The sequence below is a fragment of the Mastomys coucha genome, unplaced genomic scaffold (assembly GCF_008632895.1).
Source record: "Mastomys coucha isolate ucsf_1 unplaced genomic scaffold, UCSF_Mcou_1 pScaffold15, whole genome shotgun sequence".
NCBI classification, from domain to species: domain Eukaryota; kingdom Metazoa; phylum Chordata; class Mammalia; order Rodentia; family Muridae; genus Mastomys; species Mastomys coucha.
In genome coordinates, this window is record NW_022196897.1 from 141,992,818 (window position 1) to 142,004,469 (window position 11,652).

At 39.4% G+C, this 11,652-nt stretch overlaps 1 protein-coding gene across 7 annotated transcripts in view; it reads right to left on the reverse strand.

The window, feature by feature from the left end:
• The window catches only part of Cpne1 (copine 1), a 41,569-nt gene that overhangs the window by 19,227 nt on the left and 10,690 nt on the right, over window positions 1-11,652 (reverse strand). Inside the window, exons 3-4 of one of the 7 annotated variants that reach the window (XM_031372472.1) lie at window positions 5,173-7,289; window positions 4,256-4,956 (exon numbers count right to left, since the gene is read on the reverse strand). The exons of 3 other annotated variants lie outside the window; for them this stretch is intronic. In XM_031372472.1, the coding sequence (XP_031228332.1) occupies window positions 4,256-4,956; window positions 5,173-7,267 (2,796 nt within the window). In that variant the 5' untranslated portion in view covers window positions 7,268-7,289. Of the gene's footprint in view, window positions 1-848; window positions 7,290-11,652 lie in introns of those variants that run through there. 3 more of the 7 variants (XR_004118981.1, XM_031372471.1, XM_031372467.1) reach the window with 3 other exon arrangements.

Here is an 11,652-nt window from a genome sequence, read left to right on the forward strand (position 1 = left end):
GGGGGGAAGAATGCTGGAATCCAGTTTTAAGTAGCCTGGGTAATGCAGTCAATAAAATCACCCAGGTGCAATGTGGAATTATGTATTAGTTAGTCTAAGCTCTTCTAAAGCTGGACATGCAGCTCACTGGCAGAATGCCTGCTCGGACTTTCTAACACAATAGGATATTCAAATACAAGCTAAGCTCTTACATGATAAAGATAAAAATTACAAGCATTTCCCAAGAACTCTGGTTCTAAGAAACAGCCCCACAAATCCTAGTAACTCTAACCTGGCCTTTTAAACCAGCAGTCTATGACAACTTCATTTACTAAGTTCATTAAGTTGAACAAATGTGAAAGGGACAAAACCCAGAACACCAATGTCACAAAGCAACAATTGTTTTGGCTACCTTTTCCTCCCCACTTCAAACCCATCAAATAGGAATACAAAAACAAAGCTTTTGGTGAATGAAATTAAGAACCTATTCCAAGCATTTTTCCCTTTCCCACTGCAACCAGTATTTGAGAATCAGAGTCCACAGAGTCTTGGAGACTCCTGGTGAGGAGGAGAATCTGGTCCTCAAGTTCTTCCCAAATCCACAGAACGAAGCCATCAGCTAACAAAGCACACACAATAAAATGAAATTCTGAAAACGAAGATGCCACAGACTTGACCTAGAATCAAGTTTCCTCCCTCCCTGCCGCTCCAAGGCATCCTCTTCTTCCACACTTCAGCATTAGAAGACAAGAAGAAGCAACAATGGTTACCTCTAAGATCGCCAAATCCACATTTCCAAAGGCACAAAGTATTTTCTTTAAAGAAGTACTGTGCAGTTAAAGCATTAAAGCATCAGCCTTTATTTTGTGACAAGTTTATTGAACAGTATCCAAGACTTCTTTATAAACAAAATTGCTAAATGATACCAAAGTAGATGTGCTGGCAACGCTGTGGTCACACTGTCAACAGCCCTTTGGCTGTGCTTGAGTTCAAAAGTTTGGACTACAGAACTGCCAATAAAACAGCTGAAGTAAAATAACTTACACATGGCCATTGTGAGTGGGAAAAGTACTCAGTGATCACCGCCAGACACATCCCCAAAACATGGACTAGGAGTCATTGTACATGTTATGTTCTTCACTCATTTTTCCAACGCTTTCAAACTCTGAGTGCATTTTATTTTTACACACTTCATCAATCACAGAATTCAGCAAAATGGAGTTTGAGTTAGCTTGTTTCCTTATTTTTGTGCAAGGTGAACATTTCCACCTAAAGCCATGTGTGCTTGCTTACTTCCAGATATGTACGTACACCTAGATTTTCATCAAGCAGATCGACTGACCTTAGCTACACTGAATATTACTATCTGTAAGTTTGACATTTCCTAAAGCAGCTTTAATTGTCAATGCTTTGACAACTTAAAATAACAAGTCAGGAAGCTACATTTCACTTGACACTGTTGCATTAAAACAAAACCTACAACAGCCACTAATAATTGTACATCCAGACTAGTATAAACACAGAAAACACCTCCAAATTATGCTTATGAGCTAAATCTGGCACTAGAGTTTTAAAAATTTACAATTGCTCATTTATATAGTACATTTGTAGGTTTCTCTACTCCTATAAAACCAAAAGAAAAATAAACACTAGTAAAAACTTAGGAGAAACAAATTAAACCTAATGAAATACTCTTTTCCATAAATGGCAAAGTCACCAAAACAGGCAATAAAATTTACACATGAAATTGAGAATACCTCGACAGAGTTTACAAACACACTTTGAGCAAAGCTTTACAAAGCCTTCATACCATACAAATGAAAAAATTACGGAAATTCAAATCTATACCAAGACTAGTTCTGGAAAAAATGTCTGACGAGAGGTATGAATAGGTTGATAGAACACATTTTCATGGTTATTAAAACAAAAATAAAAACTGAAACTTCAATGCCCAAACGAGATAAAACAATATACTTAGCAATTGGGTCTGTCTCAAACATACAAGCTCAAGTTCCACAGGGCAAAGCATTTAATTACATTTCACAACAAGCTCTGTTGTGATAAAAGGGAATGCAGAACACAATTCTCTCTGATTTCTATACCAACACTATTTTCTTAATTTATTTAATGAACATTGATAACCAGGTTTTTCTGTTTAGCATTTATCTAAGATGTAGAAATAACAAAATAGTTGCAATTGAGTGTATGAAATATTTAATAAGCATGTAAGAAGATACAACCAAAATAAACTGTGAGAAAGGATAAACGATTTTCACCTTCCAAAATCATTTTTTCTAAAATATAGTCAGTTTCCAATGGGGAAAATAACCTGCAGTTGAAATAAGATGGCCAAAATAGTTCTGAGGTGTTCACTCTGTCTCAGGAACGAGAAATGATTACTTAACAAAGAACATCACATATAAACATATTGCTCTTTGAGGCAGTAGCTATCTGTCAAGCAAATTGTGTTTGTGAGCTATCAAGTGCAGCCACTTGATAAATGCAGCCATTTTTCAAAGTCTGAACAACCCTTTCCCTGAACAAAACATCCCCATACTCCTCCAAGCCTATAGTAGTGATAGGCTTTCCAAGCTTTCCACGCAAGAGACTGTGCCACTCTTAACTCTAAAATTACACGACAAAACTTTACTTCAGTGTTCTACTCCCTTAGAACACAAGACAGGCACTACATATAGACACACATACATACATTTGTGTGTGCGTGTGTATGTGTATACATACATACATACATGTATATATATATAAAATATGTATGTGTAGCGTATGTGAGAAATGCTTCTTTTAAAAGTAAATGCCAACTTCTCAATGGTGGTGTTTCAAATCAAAGCTACATTATGTGAAAGGTACTATTTATTTCCCATTATTATTCATCAATCTCCAATTCTGTATGTCATGTGAAATGTAAAACAGCTTTCAACATTTTAAATTTAGAAAAAGATCCTAAGTGTCAGTGAACAAGATGTGATAAAGCAAATGCTTTTAAGGGAAAGGAGATTTAGCCAACCGCAGACTCCCTCCATCTCAGTGTCCTGATTGCCAAAAGGAAAGAATATAAAATGCACAGAGTGATCTCTATTCTCTTTTCTAACAGCTGTACTTAGACTCTGCATAAAGAATTTTTTGTGAACAGGCTCATGATCAAACAACTACACCAAAAAGCCTCCAAATTAACAGAATTAAACACACATCAACCTATATAACTTAAGGATCTTTCATTCTACAATACTACTGCTAGCAAAACTACCACTTTCAATTTCAGTTTTATATTCCAAGATAGAATGCTCTTTCCTATGAATTCCTTTGTCCCATAATTCACATAAATTGGGACATAAACAATTTGCTAAATTAGTCCATCACAGTAAAGGATTTCAAATCAAACACCTAAACACTAATTACTAAGTGGTTTCTGATTTTCACTGTCATCCAAACAATATGAACAAATTTTAAATTTCCTAAACTAATTAAAACTTTGTGGTCAAATGAAATAATGTCAATAGAGTACTCCATAGTTTATTTTTATGGTAAAAGTTATTTCACACAATCATCAGTGTGACATTAGAAATCAAAGTTCAGGGTTATTTAACACAAACCACAAGTGTGGAGTTTTTGTATTAGAAATTAATTAAAAACTAACAAAACAGTTGTACTTGTTACAAGTGAGTCAATTAGGTAAATAAAGCGGCAACACTGAAGCAGGACTGTCTATACAGCAAGAACCCTCAAGAAGCAATAAAGGTACATACAATGAATCCGGACACAGAGACTTTATTCAATTTTAAAAGAAAATGAAGGTTTCAGACAAAGCTTTGACCCTATAACAAAGCAAGTTAAGTCCAGCTTTAAATCAAATTGCAAAAGTAGCCAACTTCTAATTGTCATCACTGGTACGAACACCCTCCACGAGCTCAACTCACGTTTCTATTTTCTTCATCCCATGTGGTATAAAAGAAAACCAATCTAGATTCCTTGATAAGCTTTATATGATCAGAGTATTACAAATGGTCTCTACTATATGCCAAAATTATTTTTGTGTTCTCTCCAGATAGCTTTACTGTAACAAATTGCAATGTTTATTCTGTGAGTTGTAAAACAGCCAACCAATGAATGCTCTGTGTTATAGAAACCAATCTATCTGCAATTGAAACAATCCACAGGTTCTAACCTGGAACTACTAGGAAAACAACCTGGATGCATTAATCACAGCAAAATAAAGATATACCCAGTAAGGAACTGATGTGAACGGCTACCCTAAAACGAGTTTTACCTTTCTTGAACCTATAGGCCTATCATTTAAGTCAATGACAGCAGCTGTGGCTTCATCCCGAGATTCAAAAGCCACCATGGCTTCACCAGTAGGCATACCTTTTTCATTGTATTTTAAACATACTGAACCTGGAATTACTTGATAACCATAAAAGAAATCTAAAATTTCATCAATAGATACAGTAAAAGGCATGTTCTGCACCTTAATTATTGTAGGTCCTGGTTTTCCAGAGCTAGCTCCAAAGCCAGGGGGACCTCCAATATGGATCGGGCCAGGCCCAGGCCCAGGCCCAAAGGCTGGAGGCCCACTCAAATGCCCAGGAACACTTCCAAGACCAGGGGGTCCACTTCCAAAACCAGGAGGAGCATTTAAACTACCTGGGCCATTTCCAAAGTTCTGAGGGATCCCCCCAAATCCTGCTGGACCACTTATATTATTTGGTGCACCTCCAAAACCTGGAACTTCCAGTCCTAGGCCAGGCAAACCACTATTTCCAACCGAAGGCATAACAGGCCTAACATCACCAAAGGCACCCCCTAATCCTGGAGGAGGGAGTGGTGGCCCAAAGGCATTGGGCCCACCAAAATTACCAGGGAAGTTAAATGGTGGCCCATTATTGGCCTCCTTTGATCCTACAGTCAGGAAGACATGCTCTTCTCCTCCTGCACTGGGGATGCCAGCACCAGGTATTGCTGGACCAGGTATTGCTGGACCAGGTATTGCTGGACCAGGTAATGCGGGACCAGGCATTGCGGGACCAGGCATTGCGGGACCAGGCATTGCGGGACCAGGCATTGCGGGTCCAGGCATTGCGGGACCAGGCATTGCAGGACCAGGTATTCCGGCACCAGGTATTCCGGCACCTGGTATTCCAGGACCAGGTATTCCAGGACCGGGTATTCCAGCACCGGGCATTCCAGAGCCTGGCATCCCAGCACTAGGCATCCCAGAGCCCGGCATCCCAGCACTGGGTATTCCAGCACCTGGTATTCCAGCACTGGGTATTCCGGCAGTGGGAATTCCAGCAGTGGGCATCCCTGCATTAGGTATCACTGGTACTGCAGGATTACCTGGAACAGGTATCTTTAGGCCCTTTTTTCCTTGGGCTGGGGGATTTTTCTCAATCTCTCTCATATCTTCTAGGGTAACTATATGAACAAAAGCTTCTCTCCCATTCAGCTTTTTACGGTGTAAGTGTTCAGATTTATGTGCATCATCTTCAGTTTTAAACTGAACCAATGCTTGTCCTAAACCCTGCCCATTGTTATCAACAAGAACATGTACAGCATTCTCATCCACTGGGATTCCTTCTAGGAACTGAAGAACATCCATCTTGGTAATGCTAAATGGAATGTTTGTGATATGGGCACAGACTTTGGCAGAACTGACGTCCCCCTCTGGATTTAACACCATTTCCCTCTGCTCGTAGCTCAAGTTCTGAAGTCGTTTTCGAATCATATCTATCTTTTCTAGCATACCTTTCTTAGTTATTGGATGAACTTGAATAAAGCGATTGCCCATGTATTGTTTATGACGACAGAGAGCAGCCTTATAGTCAGCATCATTCCTGAATTCTACAAAGCCTTCACCAGTTGCTTTCCCATTGGGTCCATAAGCTATATAAATACTATCTTCCACAATATCCAACTTCTTAAAAAAATCAATGACATGTTTGTTTTCCGCTTCAAATGGTAGCCCTTTTAAGTAAACACAAAAACCAGCCTCATGTGGTGATCTTGATCTTGACCTTTTCTGCCCACTGGGCGATTTTGACCTTGGAAGTGTCTGCGGAGGAGGGTGGGCTTGTCCAGAAGGCCCCATACTTTGCTTAAAAGTGATATGACCTCCAGCAGCTACCCACTGTCTCTCTGTGGCAGGACTGACTTCCACATAGCGTTGAATCATCAGCATTCTGTTCCGTTTCAAAGCTTCAAATGTATCTTGAGGGGAGAGAAACTTAACCAATCCATTCCCATTATTCCGACCTACATGATCTTTTAACAAATGCACTGCATCAACTCGGAGCCCATGGAAAAACTCTCTGACATCATTTTCCATTGCAGAAAAGGGCATTCCATGCACACTCACGTACAGATCGTCAGGGTTGATGGGAAGAGACTTCACGCTGCTTTGAGAATTCATCTGTATAGGGTTAACAGTATTTAATGGACCCAAAAACACAGGGTTCAGATTATTGTTCAGACCCATAGGTGTTCCAGAGCCATTCATTCCAGCAGGTAGAGGTGCCACAGGTGGTGGATTCAAGGGTGGCATGCCTGACATAGGAGGCAATGTGGTCATAGGTGGCACAGTAGGGACTGGGGGAATGGGAGGAACAGGTGGCACAGGAGGCAATGTTGGTACCGGAGGAGGAACTGGTATTGGGGGAATTGATGGCAGCGGTGGCAAAGATGGCATCGCTGGGATTGGAGGAATTGGTGGTGGTGGGACTGTGTTCATTGGAGAAGCTGTACTCGGAATGGTTGAGCTGAATGTTGGACTCCCAAAAGAAGTCCCCATAGTTGGAGGAGCAGTTCCTACGCTGGCTGTGGAAAATGTCTGTATGTTTTTGTTGCTCTCATGAACAGAAGTAGTAGCAGTTACTACACTTGGCGAAGGATTATTAAAGTTGGGTACTGTTGCTGGCAAGTTTACCCTGCTGCTCATCCCTGAGCTAGGTGGCGGTCCTGATCTACTAGCATTTGCTGGTGGAATATCTAAGTTGGCAGTTTCAAAACGCCTACGACTCAGTTCAATCATATTCTGCATTTCTGTTTTACTACTCAATAACAGTGTTACTTTTGACCCTTTAATTGTACCACCTGTGCGCATCATACCAAGCCTTGCATCTTCATCAGTGGCAAAAACGATGAAAGCCTCACCCAGTTCACCCCCTACAATATGCACGCCCCCATCGGGGATGGTCAATCCAGAGAAGAAGTGGCGAATGTCCATGGTCCCCGCCACAATTGGGAGACCTTGCAAACGGATGACCACAGCCATGCTGCGCTGAAACCACACACACCTGCAGATGAGAAAAGGCAACGGCCATGTCAGACTCCTTATTAATATACCAAGATTTTAGTTGCAAGAATGACCAGCTACCACATTAACCCACAAACATTCCCTCAAGCTATCACAATGTCTTTAATTTAGATAATTCAAAGACCTGAACAATTTCAACTTCTAAAGTCCTTCATTTTGGCAACAGTTTTAAATAGGTCCGGGCTAATACTCAAAAGATCCAGTAAAAATTAAGGACAGTAAAGTCACAATAAACATCATTTAGATCACTAAGCATTGAGTAAGATTTAAAATAAATGTGCAAAAATCTATAGGGTAAATCATGCAATGATGCATCAAAATGAATAATTAAAACTGAGTTAGCATCTTCCCCATAAACTTTATAGCTTCATAGTTATCAGAGTGATACCTTTTAAGGTTCAATCTCAAAAGCCAGAAGAAACAGAAAATTGGAATGTTCCTGGATTACAAATACCAAACGATAAAGTAGGTTCATATCTCAAAAGGAGGAGTGGTAGGTGTTTGACTAGCATTCAAACACTGATCCCCAACTCAATCTCAAATAATAACAGACTCCATATTTCATAGTACAACTTTTCAATGTGATTTATAGTTTTAGTAAAAGAAAAAACTATGAGGCTGCACAGATGATTCACTGGGTAAGAACCTGCTGTATGTACAATCACAAGAACATGAGTTCTATTCCCAGCATCCACATGGGTATGGCTACATATGTCTGAAACCCTAGCTGGAAGCCCCAGCTGAAAGCCTAGTTCCAAGTATAGTTGAAGGTACTCAAGATAATAAGGCACAGAATGATAAGACCTGACATCCTCTTCCAGCTTTGCCTGTACACACAGGCTCACATATATGACCATGCACACATATGCAGGCAAGCACACACACATTCTCTCCTATTCTCTCTTTCTGGATTTACTAAAAAAAGACAACTACAGCCAGACATGGCAGAATAGCCTTTAATTCTAGTACTTAGGAGGCCAATTTCTGTAAGTTTGAAGCCATTCTGCTCTATAGAGCTCCAGGCCAGTGAGGGCTTCATAGTGAGACTCAAACAAATGAACAAAATAGTGGATAGGAACATAAATCAGTTGGTAGAATGTTTGCCTAGCACTCATTAAGCTCAAGAATGCGGGGACAGGAGAGATGGCTCAGTAGTTAAGAGCACTGACTGCTCTTCCGAAGGTCCTGAGTTCAAATCCCAGTAACCAGATGGTGGCTCACAACCATCCTTAATGAGATCTGATGCCCTCTTCTGGGGTATCTGAAGACAGCAACAATGTACTTATATATAATAAGTAAATAAATCTTTAAAAAAACAAAAACAAAAACTCAAGAATCCGTCTCCAACACTACAGATGCTCGGTATAGCAGTGAATATTAATTATCCCAGTATGAGGAGTTAAGGCAGGAGGAGTTTGAATCCAAGACCAAGACCACAAATTATACAGATTATTATTTACATAATTCACTACTTGGGCCTCTAACCCAACCTAACTCCTGTTGAATCTCTGGTTGCTCACTATGTCCTCATATAGCAACATCTGTCTCAAAAAGTAAATAAAAGGGGGAGAGGAAGGGGGTCTCAATGAGATGACTTAACTTGTTAATAAATGCTGAAGAGTTCCATCCCTAGGACCTATACACTGAAGAAAATCATTCATTCTCATTCTCTCATTCATTTTTTCTCTCTCTCTCTCTCTCTCTCTCTCTCTCTCTCTCTCTCTCTCTCTCTCTCTCACACACACACACACACACACACACACACACACACTCACACACACACACCACACAAATAAATAATTATAAAATTACAATAATAGGGTTCAGCTGGAAAAACGGCTGAGCAGTTAAGAGTGCATCAGATTAAGACAGAGCACCCTCATAGTAGCTCACAACTACTTCTAACTCAGTTCCAGGAAATCTAATGCCCTTTCCTGTCCTCCATGAGCACCAAGGCACATACAGTACACATTACACATGTATACATAGCAAAATACTCATAATAATAATAATGATAATAATGATAATAATGATAATAATAATAATAATAATAATAATAATAATGATAATAATGGCAGTACTTGGGAGGCAGAGGCAGACAAATCTGGCTGCGGTGTCATTCACCTTTAATCCCAGCACCCAGGAGACAGAGTCAAGCAGTTATCTGTGAGTCTTAAGACAGGTCTACAGTGAATTCCAGGCCAGCTAAAGCTACATAGTGAGATACTGTCTCAAAACACAAAAAGTAGTAACAGGGCTGGAAAGGTAGCTTAGTTGGTTCTTGCATGGTATCCATAAGGCTTTGAGGTCAATCCCAGCACCTTATAAACTGGGCATGGAGGCATATACTTGTAATCCTATCATTATTAGTTACAGGATGATCAGTTCAAAGTCATCCTTGGCTACATAGCCAATTTAAGGCCAGCCTGAGATATATGAGACTGTTTCAAAAATAATAAGAGGGCCTGGAGTGATGGTTCAGTGCTTAAGATTACTTATTTCTGCAGTGGACCCAGGTTAAGTTTCCAACATTCATGTAGTGGCTCACAACCACCTAGGGCTCCAACACTTTCTTCATGCCTTACCAGGTACATACATATGCATGTAGGCAATTACTCATATACATGAAAGGAAAATAAAATATACCTCAGCAGTTAAGTGCTCAAACTGCTCATCTAGGAAATCTGAATTTAGTTCCAAGCACCATGTCAGAAGGCTTAAAGCTGCTTTTTAATTCCAACTCCTCTGGATTGCACAAGTACCTGCACTCAAATGCATATACTCACACAAAGACATGCAAACACTCCTAATTAAATCTTTTTTTAAAAAATTATTTTAATTTTTAAAAGAAATCTTATAGAAGTTTTTCCCAGGTCTGAATCTGACTTCTTGTTTGTCGTTCCTATTGCCATTGTAGTACCTGGCAGCATTACCATTTCAATTTTAATTGCTTCTACAACTTTTAAAAGAATGGGAATCAAAATTTGGGGATTGGAAAAATGATCATTTGAAACTAATGTGATCAATCAAGTTTTAAATCTAAACCTATTAAGCTGGTTCTGAGTGCTCAGGGAAATTTTAATTACTTGAGAACTGGTTTATTAATTTCTCAAATAAAAACATTAGAAGGAACAAGGTTTCCTGCTATATAAGACTTACACAAATAAATGGAAGAAATTCTTCAATGTCAAATACTGTATGAACTCCAATTTAATGTGATAAAATCTAATTATATTAATATTATAATTACTAAATACAAAATAGAGATATATTGCTATATTAGTTTTGATAGTTGCTTTGGTTTTCTTTTTTATTTCTCAACACAGACTCCCCTTATCTTTTGTTTACTCTTACTTTGTAGCACTGGAACTCCCTAAGGAAAGTAGCCTGTCCTCCAGCTCACACAGATCCACCTGCCTCTACCTCTTTTTTTTTTGTTTGTTTGTTTTGTTTTGTTTTTATAGACAGGGTTTCTCTGTGTAGCCCTGGCAGTCCTGGAACTCACTCTGTAGACCAGGTTGGCCATGAACTCAGAAATCCGCCTGCCTACCTCTGCCTTCCAAGTGCTGGGACTAAAAGGTTGTGTACCACCACTTTTGGCGGCCTAAAACAACAATCTCATCTCATTGTTTAGTACACCTGAAAAAATTTCACAAATCAAACACAACCAAATTATATATTTAGAACTTTCCTTCTACCTCCCTAGTGCTGGGATGTGCTACTCCATATCCAGTTTATGTTATACTGCAGACTGAACCAGAGCTTTGTGCTTGTTAAGCAAACTCTACCACCGATTTCATATTCTTACAATTATATACAAAGATAAAAGCAATCTTCAAATGTAACCAAGAATGATGGACAAGCGCTAGAAAAGGAGGTGGGATGGGTGAGTAAAGCTATTTTAGGTATGGTCTGTAAGAGTCAACAAGAAGGCTAGTAAGAAGGCTCAAGTAACGTGAGTTTGATCCCTGGAGTCCACTTGGGAAAAAGAAACAACTGGCTTCTGCGACCTTCCCTATGACATCCACAAGCATGTCACTGCTAGTGCCAATTCCTACAAACACACACATACACACAACTATTAAAAAAAACACACACACACACAACATAGATCACTAATAGACCTTCTCTATTTAGCATTGCAATATGGAAGAATATCAGCACATTTCCAAAAAACTGAGTCAAATTCACATTCCTTACTGAATCTGAAACATGTTTATGTGCAAATCATAATGGCACTAAGGTCAACTTCAAAAACAAAATTTCAGCCGGGCGGTGGTGGTACATGCCTTTAATCCTAGCACTTGGGAGGCAGAGACAGGCGGATTTCTGAGTTCGAGGCC